Raw genomic sequence first — 16,180 nt, 5'->3', positions numbered from 1 at the left:
TGAACACACCCGAAAGTCCCATAACAACATGATGTTGGGCTGCTGCCACATCCGTGTCGGCAGAAATAGCAGCAGCTTGTCTTCCTCTATTGGCTAATGCCTAATCTCTCTGTGTGAGAGCCAGGTCTTCCCCCTAACCCCCTACGGCCTATGTGGATCATGCGCTGCTGTTGGAACAAGGAATAGGAATTATGCTGCTAATGATTGTTCATCTGTCTTTCTCCCTTGTCCCTATCCTTTCCCACTATCGCCAATGTAGTTTTAGCCCAACATGCCACCTAGACCGAAGGCTCGGACTGGTATGCGATGAATGTCCTTTTGGGTACATGGGATCACGCTGTGAGAGGTAAGCAAGCACTGCACTGACTATTTTTCAAACTAATTTTTTTCCTTGGGAGCCATAAAGCCACCAGGCATCTTTGTTCTCTTGGCTTCCTACAAAAGTGTAGCACTGATGGAAAAAAGTTCCTCATCACACTTGTCAAACAAATGCACTTACATTTTTTTAAATTTATTTGTATACTGTAAATTGCTTCATAAATCTCCATTCCCCTAGAGAATGTTTGATTAATATTTTATACTTAAAAGTTATACATGAAGCTACAATGTCTACTAATAATTTCCTGAGACAAAGGAATATGTTTTGAGATGTACTTTGTGGCAACCCTAGGACCTTTGCTTTTCCTAATTGCTTTTCTGTCTTTAAAATTTGACTTGAATATGTAGGAAAATGGATAAGCAAACATTCTTTGAAAGTCAAAAAAATATTAACCATTCCAATTTATATGCTGGTCTAAATCATTCCTAAATCAAGATTTTTCTGATAAATTAGGGACCTTATCATATTTGGTACTAAAAAGAGCATTTAAAACCATATGGTTTATTTTGCAGTGGATTTATTGTATCATTCATCTTAATTGTACAAACAAGTGTCACCATCATTGCACACTTAGGAAGAAATATCCAATGAAGAAGTCTTCTGAAATAAGACTTTAACCTGAAAACTATCTTATCCTTTTGAAAATTTTACTCATGTGCTTCCCCCTTACACTTTTCTTCCCACCCCCTCCACTCCCATTGCCCCACCACTCTCTTTCAAAACTTCTGAGTGGTTCTGATAACATTAGTTCGATGTCAGAACCTACCTGTAACCACCATGGCTAAAGCTAAGCCTCCTTTCTAACTTGGAAGCCTTCACCCCTATTTCACCTAAGGTCTGTAAAGTTAATGACTGAGTGAATAAATCACCCTGTGAGCAGCACGGCCGTGCCATTGCAAAGCAGGGTCACTGATAATTCCTGATGGCCCAAGTGCTCCTACAGAGAGTGGCATCATCTGAAATTAGTGACAAGGACAAGATTAAAATACACAGGGCGTTTAATTAAAAAAAAAATACAGGGAGGAATATAAAGGTCAATAATTCTAGTTGATTAACTCCCAAAGAGTCAAGAACATGTGTACTTTATTATTAGAAGTGAAAATACAACTGAAGAGGAGGTTTACATAATAATAATAATGATAATGATGATGGTATTTGTTAAGCACTTACTATGTGCCAAGCACTGTTCTAAGCACTAGGGTAGATACAAGGTAATCAGGTTGTCTCATATGGGGCTTACACTTTTAATCCCCATTTTACAGATGAGGTAACTGAGGCACAGAAAAGTTAAGTGACTTGCCCAAGGTCACACAGCAGACAAGTGGCAGAGCCGGGATTAGAATCCATGTCCTCTGACTCCCAAGCCCGTGCTCTTTCCAGTAAGCCACTGCTTCTCTGTTTACATCCAATGTTCCCGCCAGTAGCAACTGGAAACTGACAGCTGATCTGTCATGGGGCTATTAAGTTTGCTCATTTAAAAGATCACAAGCGTGGCTCAGTGGAAAGAGCCCGGGCTTTGGAGTAAGAGGTCATGGGTTTGAATCCCAGCTCCTGTTGTCAGCTGTGTGACTTTGGGCAAGCCACTTAACTTCTCTGTGCCTCAGTTACCTCATCTGTAAAATGGGGATTAAGTCTGTGAGCCCCACGTGGGACAACTTGATTACCTTGTATCTACCCCAGTGCTTAGAACAGTGCTTTGCACATAGTAAGCGCTTAATAAATGCCATTATTATTATTATTGTTATTTATTATTATTATCTCTGCTTAACACCTGTGCCTCCAATACCACAGGACCATTCACTCACTCGTGGGTTTTTCTAATTTTCAATACATAGGGAAATTTGAGGGTAAACTATCAGAAAGAGTTAGACTAGTATAGTAATGTGAACAATAAAGATAATTATAAAATTATTGACAACACAACAATACCAAGTAACGGTTAAGAACAATTATTTCTCACATTGACAAGAGACTGTAATTGAATGTATCAATTTAGTTAATGAGGCTGTTATAACCTGCAGTGTTTTAGATACCATTAGGGACATTCACCACTATGCAGAAAATCCAGTCACCCAGGGCTGAAAAAATATATAGCAATAGCAAATGATTTGATTTTGTATTTTCCTCTGGCATGAGCGCAAACTACATAGGGGCAAAGGAAAGAGACAGAGAGACAAAGGATAGAGAAAGGGAGGTAATAGAGCTATAGGATGGGAGAAGAGATACTATTTGCAGAAATTTCATTTGCACATTTCTCTTATTCTTTTATCTTCACTTTTAGCCTTCACTTTACTTTTCTACTTCAGATTGATTGTCGTCATCTCCTTTTCTCTTTCTCTTTCCCATCTACTCCTACTTCTATTTCTTTCCCTTTCTCTCTTCTCACATGTTTACAAATGCCACATGCATACACACAAATACATTTTTTCAGACTGTAAGCTCCTTGTGGGCCATCAGTGAGTCAATTAGCAAGGAGATTGATATAGTAATCAAGGTGGGTAGGGTAAATGATTGGATTAACGTGATAGCAGCTTAATTGGAAAGGGCAGATTTTTCTGATGTTGTGAAGGTAGAAATAACAGGAGCAGGGATAGTGTCTGCCAACTCTATTGTATTGTATTCTTCCAAGTACTTAGTAGGGTGCTCTGTGCACAGTAAGTGCATAATAAATACCAGTGATTGATTAGTAATTTAATTTATTTGTTATCTCAAGTTTCTTCTTTCATTTAATTTCCTTCCCCTCCTTCCCCTTTGGTGTCTACAAATTGAATCCCAGAAGAGGTGTAGATTTGGAAGGGTCTCGTTGAACTTCCAGAAATAGAGGAACTCAGCTGGTCTCAGGCTAGAAAAGCCTTTGCCTTTCCTAGTTAGGAGGGAATTTATGGTTGTCAATCCCCTCTGAGCCCTGAGAGGGTGCTTCTTTAAGAAGTCCAGAAAGTCTGTTAGTTATGATTCTGACTAATTTTAATTAGTTGAACCCAAACTGATGAGAATCTAAAGCACTATTTTTATTACTGGAAAAGCTTTGTGATTAGAAATGATTGAACCCAACTAATCCTGAAAGTATGTTCCCTCCAAGGGGAACTGCTATATATGTCTCCAAGAATATTAATGGCTAAAGGATAAGAGCTCTCCCTCCCAAATTCCAGTGAATGAAGAGAGTTTCAGTGAGTTAAGAATTAACCCTCATGTCTCAATTTCTCCTCAAATATTATAGAGCATAACCCTTGAAAATCCATGAATGCTGATTCTTACTTACACTTCAGCCTGCTTAATTGTGGTCTTTTTCCCCATGGATGAATTGTACCCCACTGGGGGAAAAGTTTATATTGTTCTAATTGGTACCTATGCTAAGAATTCCCAGACTTTGTTAAATAATCTCATCTCTCAGAAGGAGTGGTAAGTCATTTTGAGGGAAGCCATCTGAAAATAACAGGTTTTAGTTGGCTTTAAAATGATTGCTGATATACTACATGCCAGTGGAGAAAAATCCATTTATTTGTAGTAAATATAATGCAGATGAGAGTCTATATGGATGCAGCAGTAAAGTTTGCAAAATATACAAGGCAGGCAAAGTTTGGGACCTAATTCCAAAGAGCCTTCTTAGTTTTCTGATTGAACTTCAATTGAAAGAGAATTACAGGGAAAACTCCATACATAAAGAATACATGAGCTTATCTCTTTTCCATTTCAGAAAGGCGGGGGAACAAGCAATTATATTTACATTGGTAGCCCTTCTTTGCCAAGGAATGTTTGATCAGATTCAGACACAATTTCTTTCTCAATTTTTATCATTTATTCTGCCCCACATAAGGCATATTAATATTAAAAATGATATTCATCTAATACAAAACAAAGAAAGAGGTAGAAATCTCTCTATTTAAATATGTCCATGGCATTTACTGGATTTTTAAAGGAATTGGAATAATGGTTGAATCTGGACCCAATTAATGACTTTCCCCGGTTCTTCTGAGGAGAACTGAACTACCTTGAAGGTTCTTGAATAAATCTGGTCAGCTGTGCTGTTAACGCATGTCTGCCCAACAATGTTTCAGGACAGGGAGAGGATTTCTAACCTAATGGTGCAGTGGCTTTTCTATTTGTGTCTGAAGTGACATGGAAACAGTCTGTTGCTGAGGAGAAATTGGGTTCCTTGACCTTTTTTTTTTCCTGGAATTCATGGTCCTTACAACTTGGTATTTTGTGTTCTGCTGGGGTGGCTAGAAATGAGTGTAGGTCAAAACCAAAATGCCATATTTCACCCCTTCCCTTTCAAGTACATTGAGGTTGAAGTATGAACAAATGGGAGAGAAGGGAGACAGGTCAAATGTAGATTGGCAACAGTGTAAAGTGTTACACAAATAAAACTTAGATCTATCACTTTAAATAAGACTTTTTCCATAGGGTATAGTATTCCTAGTAAGAATTTTAAAGATTTTTTTTTATTTCATGCTAGACAAAGAACAGAGCATTATCATTATACTTATTATTATCACTAAAATTATTATCATATTATTACTGATGTTTTGTTATTGTTATTTTTATAGGCAACTGCATTATAGACTAGCCAGTAGTGGTCTCTTTCTGAACCCTCACAAAGAGATCCCCAGGGTATCCTACACAAATATCACACATGGGTTCTTCCAACAAAAATGAAGGATGACCCTCGGTCCTGGCAGGACTGATGTCAGAGTCTCCTCAAGGAGAATTGAATCTAGTGCTACTGGTCTGCACAGTGTTTCTAGACTGTAAGCTCACTGTGGGCAGAGATCATATCTAGCAACTCTGCTATACAATTACTCTCCCCACCTTCAAAGACTTATAGAAGGCAAATCTCCTCCAAGAGATCTTCCCTGACTAAGCCTCTTCTCCCACTCCCTTCTGCATTACCCTGACTCACTCCCTTTATTCATTCCCACTCCCAAGTCCACATCTCTTGCATGCATATCTGTAATTTGTTTATATTAATGTGCACCTCCCCCTCTAAACTGTAAATTCATTATAGTCAGGGAATGTGTCTGTTATGTGGTTATATTGTACTCTCCCCAGAGCTTATTACAGTGCTCTGAACAGAGTAACCTCTACATAAATACAAATGAGTGATTACTACTCTCCCAAGCACTTAGTACAGTGCTCTGCCTACAGTATATGCTTATAAATACAATTGATTGATTGATTGTCACTTGTACTGTCTCATCTTGCTAGATGTGGTACCTCTGGGCCAAGGAGTTTAATGAGCAAATATGCAGGCCAGGGATCAGCATATTGCAAAATGCTTGCAAGTGTTTTTGTTCAAATCCATTTGTGGCTAAGGTAACTGCAGCATAATGTCAATACTTTACCAGAGCTCATTAACCACTGCAGCCCCTGCTACCCACATTGCTCAGCTATTTTCAGGATTTGGGCTCCTACCATGTGTCACTCGAGAAATGCTCAAGGTAGATCTTTAGTCACAAACTTTCACTATTGATGGCATTGTCTCAGCGGACATTCCCCTACTTCTGTCTTTTACTGCTACCATCATAGGGAAGTGTGGGTCAGAACTGAAGAGAATACTGCACAGAAACCTCTTATTAAAAAAAATGCCTGGGAGAGGACATATAAGTTCAGACACCTATTCCACACCACACATGCTTAACACTCATTCATTTCAATCATTCAGTCACATTCATAGCTACTGCCTGCACTCTCTACCCATGTAATTAAAATGTAAATCACTTAGGTCAAACAAACTTTTCATAATAAGTAAATGTTGAAATCCTGCTGCTGAATAGCTTTATAAGTCTGTTTTTTGATAACAAGCTCTTTCAGCAAGAAAAAAAAATTCCAATGCATATATCAGTCCAGAAAAGCAGTCTGTTTGGGAAGCTACCCGTGATGTGTTGTAATACAAAGGCTTTCCAGCATGGCCCTGATTCCCTCCAGAATGCCAGGAGACAGACTTCTCATTATTCTTTTGTCTCTTCTTCGATGCCAGTGACAAGATTCTTCTTCCCCACTGAAATTTAATTACTAGTGGAGCTGGCAGGATTTCAGCAGGTATCTTTACTGGAAACACAAAATAAAAAATGTACAGAGACCTTGCTTTTAAAAAAAAAATAAAAGATGCTCTGAAAGAGTATCATATCACCTTTGGTCTTTAGTAGCATGGTAAAGCTGTAAACATTTCCACTAGCAGGGATGCATAAGTCTGTAGTAATTCTGACATTGGTTCTTTGGCCTTAGATGTGCAGAAGGCTATTTTGGACAACCATCAGTACCTGGAGGATCATGTCAGCCATGCCAATGCAGTGACAACCTTGACTTCTCCATCCCTGGCAGCTGTGACAGCTTGTCTGGAGCTTGTCTGATATGCAAGCCAGGTACAACAGGCCGGTACTGTGAGCAGTGTGCTGATGGATATTTTGGAGATGCCGTTCATGCAAAGAACTGTCAGCGTAAGTCCTGAACTATTGTTGCACCTGACAGGATTGATGTATTATGTCTCAGAGTAACTGACAGGTATCTGAGTAAACTTAAGGATTGCGGGGGGAAAGTGTGTATCTCTGTGTGTGTGTAAGTGACACCTGTGTTTGGCTATATCTATTATGCCTCAAAGCAGGCTGTGTATGTGAAAATACACTCTACAGTACTTATTTGTATCTTATTTATATTAATGTCTGTTTCCCCCCCTACACTGTCAGCTCTTTATGGGTAGGGACTGTGTCTTCCAACTCTGTTGCATTGTTCTCTTCAATGTGCTTAGTACAGTGTTCGGCACAGAAAGTACTCAATAAATTAAATTAATGTGTAGGTACATACACCACAGGGATGTACTGTTAAAAAACCTATTCAAAACTTTGAAGAAAATCCATTAAAGTATGCTTTATTCATGAGGTGATTAATTTTAAGATTGTGGGTGTCACCTGAATTTTGAGGAATATTGGTTTAGTAATAATAGACTATTTTATCCTTGAGTTTATTTTATTTTCTTTTATCAGAATTTTCAATAACCCTTGTAAACCTCAGGCTTTTGCCTGCATTCTTTAGTTCACATGAGCATATCGCTCGTGTGTGCATTCTGTGAACACAAGTTTGTATGTTGCACCTCGCCCCTGCTTATTCTACTGTTGCAAATAGAAAGTGTTTTTAATATTCAGACTTCAAGGCATTTTATAATGGTACATTTAACACAGGCCATATGCATTTTCCAAGTTGAGGATGTGATTCCAGAAAAAACTACCGAATGCAGGCTTTTTTTCATCGGCAGAGTTGTGCTTTCCCAAGACCATCCATGTGCCACCAGGAGAGCTCGAAAAATGTGGTAGTAGCAGCACAAAAGCTGTTTTCAAAGTCAACATGTTAAAGAACCTAGATAGGCTTTCCAGTTTGGAAGCAAGTCCTGTGGAAGTGTAGAAACTGCTCTTGTAGTTGAATGCAGTGCAGCATCACCACCTTCTGGGCATCCTGAGGTGGGTACCTCCACTGTCCTCCTTGCCTAATGGGAAGGAGATTTAAGAGATGCCTTTAAAAAATATATGTGACTATTAGGAACAGAAATAACTCCTTCCCTGGTCCCCCATCCACTAGCAATGCCAGTGGCCAGTGGTATTTGGGTACTGGCCTGGAGCAGATCCATTATCTGACAGCAAGTGACACCCATGATGTGAATAGAGCTGAGTGTATTGTCTGGGAAGCCAAGCAAATCCTTGTATTCATTCATTCATTCATTCATTCATTCATTCAATCGTATTTACTGAGCGCTTACTGTGTGCAGAGCACTGTACTAAGCGCTTGGGAAGTACAAGTTGGCAACATATAGAGACGGTCCCTACCCAACAGCAGGCTCACAGTCTAGAAGGGGGAGACAGACAATAAAACAAAACATATTAGCAAAATAAAATAAATGGAATAAATTTGTACAAATAAAATAAATACATAGAGTAATATGCTTCACAGAACAGTCCTGTAGAAAAAAAAAACCCTGTATAATAATTATTATTATTAAAGATAATTATAATTATTTTTAATAATTATTCCAATCTTTGTTATTTACTTACTGTGGGCCAGTCACTTTATTAGCACTAGGCCAGATACAAGATAATCAATCAATCAATCGTATTTATTGAGCGCTTACTGTGTGCAGAGCACTGTACTAAGTGCTTAGGAAGTACAAGTTGGCAACATATAGAGACAGTCCCTACCCAACAGTGGGCTCACAGTCTAGAGGGGGGAGACAGACAACAAAACAAAACATATTAGCAAAATAAAATAAATAGAATAAATTTGTAGAAATAAAATAAATACATAGGTAATATGCTTCACAGAATAGTCCTGGAGAGAAAAAATACCCTGTATAATAATAATTATTATTATTAAAGATAATTATAATTATTTTTAATAATTATTCTAATCTTTGTTACTTACTGTGGGCCAGTCACTTTATTAGCAGGCCAGATACTAGATAATCAGGTCATACACAGTTCTGGACCACATGGGGCTCATAGTCTAAGGAGGAAGGAGAGCAGGTATTGAGTCCCCATGTACAGATGAAAAACTGAGGCACAGAGAAGCTGTGACTTGTCCAAGGGGAAAAAATCAATAGTATTTATAGAGCACTTCTGATGTCCAGAATACTCTACTAAGCGTCGGGAAACTACAATATAACAGAGTTGGTAGATGCAATCTCTGCTCACAAGAAGTTTACAGTCTATGGAGTGTAGCTAAGTAGCAGAGCCAGGATTAGAGTGCAGGAGTCCTGACTTGCTGTTTCCACTGTGCTGCTTCCTGCACCCTCTGTCCCGCTCCTGGGCTCACTTTAACCTCCACAGTTGCACAAGCACTATCCAGAGAACAGAGCGACGTTGGTCGCTTCCCTTTCTGCCTACTCAGCCCGTTGTGCTGGATTAAGTGTGTAATTTCATGTAAGGCACACTTGGCATGACTATTCAACTGAGTCTCTTGGTGTGGAAAATACATCATCTTTGCCATTGGGCATTGCAGTAACTACAGTGAGGCCACCGGTCAACTTATAGGTAGACCGTCCCACCTTCATCTCAGGTAGGGTTCTTAAGCAGCATGGCTCAGTGGAAAGAGCCCGGGCTTTGGAATCAGTGGTCATGGGTTCGAATCCTGACTCTGCCAATTGCCAACTGTGTTGACTTTGGGAAAGTCACTTCACTTCTCTGGGCCTCAGTTCCCTCATCTGGAAAATGGGGATGAAGACTGTAAGCGCCCCCACCGTGGGACAACCTGATCTCCTTGTAACCTCCCCAGTGCTTAGAACAGTGCTTTGCACATAGTAAGCACTTAATAAATGCCATTATTATTATTATTATTAATAATAATAATAATAATTGATTTTCAGCTGGCTCCAATAAGTCGCTCTCTCTATTGTATGGAGCTGTTGCCCATCTTCTACCAACAACCCACTTTAGTGCCCTTATATTGTGAAGCAGATTACCCTGGGAACAGGAAACCTTCCCCATCGGGGCCACAATAATAATAATTGTGATATTTGTTAATCACTTACCTAGTGCCAGGCACTGTACTAAGCACTGGTGTGGAGACGAGCAAATTGGGTTCGACCCAGTCCCTTTCCTACATGGGGCTCACAGTCTTAATCCCCATTTTACGAATGAGGTAACTGAGGCCCAGAGAAGTTAAGTGACTTTCCCAAGGTCACACAGCAGAAAAGTAGCAGACTCAACATTAACCCTTTTTTCACTCAATACTGAGCGTCAAAACCTGACATTGTATAGCCAGTAAATTGTCCCGTGCAATTACAGGAAAATAATTATAGTTCATAGATTCCAATTGGAAAATATGTTTTACGAACTCAAACTTCAGTTTAGGTTAATATTTACAGGGATGAAGTCAATCAGCCGAACAGTGGTTTGAGCACTTAATGCGTGAAGAGCACTATACTAAATGCTTGGGAGAGGACAACAGACATGATCCCTGCTCTCAAGAAGCTTACAGTCTAATGTATGTAGTCAGAAACAAGCCCTTAGAGTTTTGCATAAGCTTTGAATATGAGCTGGATCTGGTGTGTAGAAAAATACAGCTAAATGAAAAACATTGGAAAGAAATATTCCCTTTTGGGAGATAAAAGGACTCCTGTGCCCAGTTCTCAAAGAAATATATTTGCAATTCTGTAACAGAGGCTGTTTTTGCTAGATTTTTGTGTTCTTTTGTATTGTTTTGTTAAAGAATCCCAGCCAAATAGTATTAGAAATCTGAATTTTATAACTTTTAAAATCTATTTCCCCATTTTTTAATGTAAACAAATGCAGAGTTAATTTGGGTCTTTCTCGTAGCCTGTCATATTTTTTATTGGCTTTATTATGGTTTTAGAAGATTGGCCACCAAAGTCCACAGTTCATTTTCCTTTATCCCTCTTGCTGAAATTATGGGAAAATAGTAGAAACTCTTAGAAATTCTGTTAATCAGAATAAAGAAAAATAGGAGCATTGATGTGCAGACTGGAAATTCATGTTTTAGAAAAGTCTAACATTTAGCTCTGTTCCCCTGCCCCAGACCCTCAGGACCAGTGAACCTCTAGGACAGAAAGTCAGTTAAGGGTTCCAGGTGATGGTTTCTCCCTTCTAGGCCACTACTGCATACAGCTATGTCAGGGATCCCCATCTTGTAGGCCCAAGAGGAAGCATTCCATGTCTGCCAAATCTGTTATATTGTACTCTGCCAAGGACTTAGAATAGTGCTCTGCATACAGTAAGCATTCAGTCAGTCAATCGAGTGCTTACTATGTATACTAAGCCCTAGGAAGAGAACAAACAATGGACTTGGTAGACCTGTTCCATCTTGCGTGTTCATCTTAATGTGATACTGTCACCAGGAGGAGTTACAGGTTCATTTATAGCTGCAGAGTCTGAGCATACACTTCCATACACTTAGGAGAAGCAGTTTTGCATAGTGGATAGAGCACAGACTTGGGAGTCAGAAGGACCTGGGTTCTAATCCCAGCTCTGCCACTAGTCTGCTGTGTGACCCTGGACAAGTCACTTCACTTCACGGGGCCTCTGTTACCTCATCTGTAAAATGGGAATTAAGATTGTGAGCCCCATGTGGGACAGGGACTGTATTCAACCTAATTATCTTGTATCTACCCCAGCACTTAGGACGTTGTAAGCACTTAACCAACACCATAGAAAAGTGCACATCAGTTTATTTTTGTGCCGTGGAGAGTGACTTGAATTTATGCTTTCACGGCTTAGGAAGTCAGCAGAATCTCCCAAAGTGATTGCAGCTTTTGAAACAGGAAATCAGAGAAGGAACTGTCCTAGGGTGAGCCTGAGGGTAAAGAACCTGGGCTGGCAGTTACCTGGTGAAGAGGGTGGGCTCTTGGGGAGTTTGCCAGTGAACTCACGTGGGCCATCGGTGTCCGTTTCACTTTGCAGCCTGTCAGTGCAACATCAATGGCTCATTATCGGAGGTTTGCAACACTAAGACAGGGCAGTGCAAATGCAGAGCCAATGTTCAAGGACGTCGGTGTGATGAGTGCCAGGTAAGAGGCATGTTCTTCCTTGATTCTCTAGTCCTACCTAAATAATTCATCACCATCCAGGTCTCAGGAGCAAGTTTTTGTTCTCTGGGTATGTGAGGAAAGAAGTGATGACCATGCGTCTACATCTGTCAGAGCAACATGAATATTCCCATGTTTTAGGTCTGTGGGAGCAAAATATGGCACTTACATCCATCTGCTCTTTCTTCAGTAATAAATAGTTGCCTAAGTTCAAATCTCTGGGAATCACCGAAAACAAACAAACAAAACACTACAACAAAAAAACCCACCCAGAGAAGCAGTGTGGCCCAATAAAAAGATTACGGGGCTGGGAGTCAGGAGACTTGTGTTCTAATCCCGACTTGTCCTAGTTGCCTAGTGTGAGTCCTTGGTCAAAGCACTTAACATCACGCTGTACCTCAATCCCCTCATCTGTAAAATGATGATTTAATACCTGTTCTTCCTCCCCTCTAGACTGTGAGCTCCATGTCAGTCAAGGACTCTGTCCAATCTGATTATTTTCTGTCTACCTTGATGCTTATTACAATATTTGGCACGTAATAAGTGCTTAAATATCACAATTATTATTATTATCGTTATTCTGTCACCACACATGTTTTCATTATCCATTTTGGATAAATCACAGAATCCGAGAATGTTCTTCCAACAACATGCATCTGTCTGGGTTGTGTATATGGTGTTCACATTGAGTCACTACCACAGTGTGAGTTTTTCCTCATGGAATTCTGCAAGAATAGAACCCCATCATTTTAACAGAATGGATATGCACTCAATTTTAGATCCCTGAAAGTAGAGTCTTGTGAATGTCTAAAACAAATAAGGCATCATCTTTTGTGTGTGGGGGTTGGTGGTAAGGGGAGTACAAAGAAAAATTTTCCATTGTTTTGTGTTGAACAAAGGCTTGGTGTATTCTGGGTCTTTCATTATGAGTAACAACAGTAGTGAGCAGCTTGGCCTAGAGAAAACAGCAAAGGGATAACATTCAGTAGGCCCAAGTTCTAGTCTCAGCTCTGCCACTGGCCTGCTCTATGACCCTGTGCAAATCATTCAACCTCTCTGTGCCTCCATTTCCTCATCTGTTAAATGGGGATAAGATCAAAGAAAGGTAAGATCTTCAAATAGGGCTAAGATTGTGAACCCTGGGACAATGAAATGGTCAGAACTCAAAATTTAAAACTCAACAGTGTGGAGGTTACCGCAGTCTAGTCTCATCGCCCCAAGATGAATAGCATGGCCTAGTGGTTACAGCACAGTCCTGTGAGTCAGAAGGACCTGGCTTCTAATCCCAGCTCCACCACTTATCTGCGAAGTGACCTTGGGCAAGCCACTTAATTTCTCTGTGCCTCAGTTACCTCATCTGTAGACTGGGGGTTAAGACTGCAAGCCCCATGTTGGATCTAGGCACAGTTGAGCTTGTACTTACCCCAGCATTTAGTACAGTACCTGGCATGTAGTAAGCACTTAACAAATACCATGTGAAAAATAAACTGTCAGGGGAATTCTCTCTCCTTGCAGCAGTTTCGGTGCCCATAACCTAAGTGCTAATTGGTTAATAAAATGCTTTGCACACAGTAAGCAGTCAATAACTACAATTGAATGAATGAATACTGTTCTGCCTTCTGGTGCAAAACCGGCTCAAAAATTGGTTCTGATGGTGCTGGGGAGCAGGAAATCTGTCATGAAAATCAGAGCAGGAAGGCTTTCTCCCAGAGTTTGGGTTCGCAAAAGAATCGAAAACTGAGTCCCACTACTGACTGTAAGTTGGACTTCATGGAGAATGATTCTTTCTGTTGGAATATGCCATAAGTACAGAAACAGACTGGGAAGTGCTAATGTGGTCCATTTTGAGCACTAAGGGTGGTGTGTGCCTGCTCATCTTAGAGAAGCAGCAGAGCTCAATGGAAAGAGACAGGCCAGGTCAGAGGAACTGGGTTCTAATCCTGGCTATGCCTCCTAATATGACCTCGGGTAAATCATTTAACTTCTCCTTGCCTCAGTGTCCTCAATTGTAAAATGAACACTTAATGCCTCCTACTTAGATTGTAAGCCCCTAAGGCACAGGATTTGTATCCAACCTACTCCAGCACGTAGTACCGTGCTTGGAACAGGGTAAGCACGGAACAACCACCAGAATTATTATTATTATTATTTTTATCATCACTGAATATTATTTGTATGCTCCTCTATGGCTAGGTTTTTCAATCCTTTGGATTTCAAAGCTGATTAGAAATGTCACTTCTTTCCCATAATCTGTCTGCCTCTCAAGCCCCTTCTGCCACATCCCGGCCCACCTCTCTACCAATCCCAACCCCCCTCACATCCAGACCCCTATCACACACAATCCACACAAACTCATTGAGCCAATACTCCTGATGAAGCAATTTCTAACATGCTGCATAGAAAAATGAAATAAATGACCAAAAACAAGTTTTGACCAAATCACCCAGAAGTCTCGAAACTGTTTCCTCCAGCCAGTCATGTCAAAAGACAGTGTATTTTGTATTCCCAACAAATTTTAAATTCATTTAATTTTCCTCTTTTGAGGAAAGGCTTGGCTGTCACAAAATGATCAATGAAAATATTGGACATCCACATGTAGTCTCATAAGGATTTAAATCTACCCAGAGTTTTGAAGGACATAGTCTAATTTCCTATCCATTCCTAGGATCTTATCAGTTTCTGACTTCCAGCTTTGTCCTTTTCATGTAGCTCTATTTCTTTGTAAGAAGAGCTGAACACAAATTGCACATTTTCAGACACCAACAAATATTAATCTAAAAATGTTTGAGTCTGCCATTTGTTTCCACGTCTCGTGCAGCATCTTTAAATTCATTTTCCTATTGCCTTTTGCCTGTGGCACCACAAGCCCAGCTTGTGGTGGGACTCAGAGAAGCAGTTTTGCGTGCTGTGTGGCTGCAGCCCTATCGGCTCGACGTCCCCACGCTGCGACACCATGGGAAGATGTGCCTGTAAATCAGGATTCATAGGCAAACGGTGCAACCTCAGCGGGCAGGTGCAGAGACAGAAAGAGCAGCAACCAGTAGCTCAGCGAGTACAAGTTCCACCTCGGCGGTGGGGTTTTGCCCCTGCGAACGGGTGTCCTCGGGGTGCCCACAGGCCCGTCGCTCCGGTAATCCCAGAGGCATGGCATGGATTTGTAATGAGCGTGTATTTGGTTGTGTGTTCTACAGCTGCTGAATTATTGTGCTATTTTGTAGTAGCTGGATAGAGATCTAGTGAGTGCACACTGGGTGATATGTAAACTAAGTATTCAAGCTTCCCTACATGGACAGACCAGGCAACTTAGTTGGGAGAGACTCTTTGGGCAAAGATGTCCTAAATCAATAAGCATGACTGAGTATGCTGACAGTACCTCTTGCTCTTGTGTGAGCAGAAAGGTAACCAGAATCGGCACTTGTGGATACTAGATACTCAGACACACATGACTTTGTTCTTCCCCCCTCCCAGACACACAGCCTTTATGTACATATCTCTAATTTATTTATTTGTATTGATGTCTGCCCCCTAAACCCCCTGTTTAGACTGTAAGCTTGTTGTGGGCAGAGAATTCATTGTAATATAGTTCTCTCCCAAGCGCTTAGTACAGTGCTCTGTGCACAGTAACTGCTCAATAAATATGACTCAATGAACAGTTTCAGGCACCCAATATTACTTAATAACATCCTAGAAGGCTTATGTGAAGGTCCTGTGGATCTTAGAGAGGTTCTCTGGGCAGCGGGCTCGGAGAACTAGAAAAGGCAGAGCTTAGAACTTTCTGCCACTTCTCGTGTCCTGTTATGCTTCTTTTCATCTGAATTACAGTGTGTAGGCCCAAGCACATGGATTCAGGCCCAAAAAGCATATGTAATGTTTAAAGGTTAAGAAAATGGATTTAGCTTTTTATCCCTTTTACTCTCTCAGAATTAAATCTAAATTTCCATATATTTGGCTTCTGTGGTGATTTGAGAATTCTTAGGGGTACCAAATTTTCCCAGACTTTCTCCATCATTAGTCCTAATCATTGCACTCCATCAAAGGCCTCCAGGACTGTAGCCTGGATCCCATAGGGTGGGAATGTTTCACGTAAGATTTTTTAGGAAAACCAAAATCAAACACTGCGTAACCTTCAGAATCAAATTCACCATGTGGCACAATTAACAAGTGGCAAAAGCAGTAATTGGGCATAACTTTCATATATTTTTCAGTCCTTTAAGCATCATTAACTGTAACTATAGTTCACCAAATGTTTAGCAGGCTCCACTAACACTGGTCAAACA

At 40.4% G+C, this 16,180-nt stretch overlaps 1 protein-coding gene across 1 annotated transcript in view; it reads left to right on the top strand.

Moving 5' to 3' along the window:
• Positions 1–16,180, top strand: part of LAMA2 (laminin subunit alpha 2) — a 633,073-nt gene that overhangs the window by 395,462 nt on the left and 221,431 nt on the right. The window contains exons 19-21 of the mRNA XM_038760171.1: positions 260–346; positions 6,605–6,816; positions 11,779–11,885. Of these exons, the coding sequence (XP_038616099.1) occupies positions 260–346; positions 6,605–6,816; positions 11,779–11,885 (406 nt within the window). The remainder of the gene's footprint in view (positions 1–259; positions 347–6,604; positions 6,817–11,778; positions 11,886–16,180) is intronic.

Source organism: Tachyglossus aculeatus, chromosome 2 (assembly GCF_015852505.1).
Source record: "Tachyglossus aculeatus isolate mTacAcu1 chromosome 2, mTacAcu1.pri, whole genome shotgun sequence".
Taxonomy (NCBI): Eukaryota; Metazoa; Chordata; class Mammalia; order Monotremata; family Tachyglossidae; genus Tachyglossus; species Tachyglossus aculeatus.
Note: the sequence above shows the minus strand (reverse complement) of the source record. Positions and strands in the feature narration are given on the sequence as shown.